Source organism: Mandrillus leucophaeus, unplaced genomic scaffold, assembly GCF_000951045.1.
Source record: "Mandrillus leucophaeus isolate KB7577 unplaced genomic scaffold, Mleu.le_1.0 Scaffold120, whole genome shotgun sequence".
Classification (NCBI taxonomy): Eukaryota; Metazoa; Chordata; class Mammalia; order Primates; family Cercopithecidae; genus Mandrillus; species Mandrillus leucophaeus.
Window position 1 is genome coordinate 839,614 of NW_012100321.1, and position 792 is coordinate 840,405.

The 792-nt window shown below is 67.2% G+C and overlaps 1 protein-coding gene across 1 annotated transcript in view; it reads left to right on the forward strand.

Moving 5' to 3' along the window:
- The first annotated feature begins 240 nt into the window (after positions 1-240).
- The window catches only part of NPAS1 (neuronal PAS domain protein 1), a 38,754-nt gene continuing 38,202 nt past the window's right edge, over positions 241-792 (forward strand). The window contains exon 1 of the mRNA XM_011970032.1: positions 241-362. Coding sequence (XP_011825422.1) covers positions 241-362 — 122 coding nt within the window. The remainder of the gene's footprint in view (positions 363-792) is intronic.

Consider the following 792-nt stretch of genomic DNA (forward strand, 5'->3'; position numbering starts at 1 on the left):
TCACCCGGAGCGCCAGCCCCGGGCCGGCTAGGGTGGGAGCTGCGGCCTCTGGACCGAGGCCTCCAGGGAGGGGAAACTGAGGCACCATCCAGCCCCCGTCCCCAGCTCCTTGCTGGGACCCTGAGCCCCGCACGGATCTCAGTTTCCCTAGGTCTCCCGAGGGCACTGAGCGCTGCCTCTGACCCCCTCCTGCTGCAGGAGACTCGGGACTCGGAGCCCGCCTGAGCAAGCCCCCCGGAGATGGCGGCCCCCTATCCCGGCAGTGGCGGCGGAAGCGAGGTCAAATGCGTGGGAGGCCGCGGCGCCAGCGTCCCATGGGACTTTCTACCCGGGCTGATGGTCAAGGCGCCGTCCGGACCATGGTGAGCAAAGCCCCGCCCTCCTGGCCGCGGCCCCGCCCCTGGGGAGGCGTCCCCGGGACCAATTCACACCCGATGTTCTGTCTCCATGCCAAGGGGCAGTTCACACCCAGCTCCCTGCCCCGCCCCTTGGGGCTGGGTCTTACCTTGAGTTAACTACCGTCCTGAGCCCGCTCTCCTGCGTTCAGCTTCTAGTCCCGGTCCTCAGAATTCACGCCCAACATCTTTAATCTCTCGCCCTTCCTCCTCCTTCCCCCAAGAATTGACACTCGAGGTTCTGTCCCTGGGCCGAAGTGTAGAATCCACACTCCGGTCTGCTCCCACCTGCAGAGGTGTAGAATCCACTCCCAATGTCCGGTCCCGTTCCCAAGGCCCCGGGAGGCGGGGCTCGCCCCCAGTTCCCACGCCCCTGAGCCCCGGGACCCCGCAGACA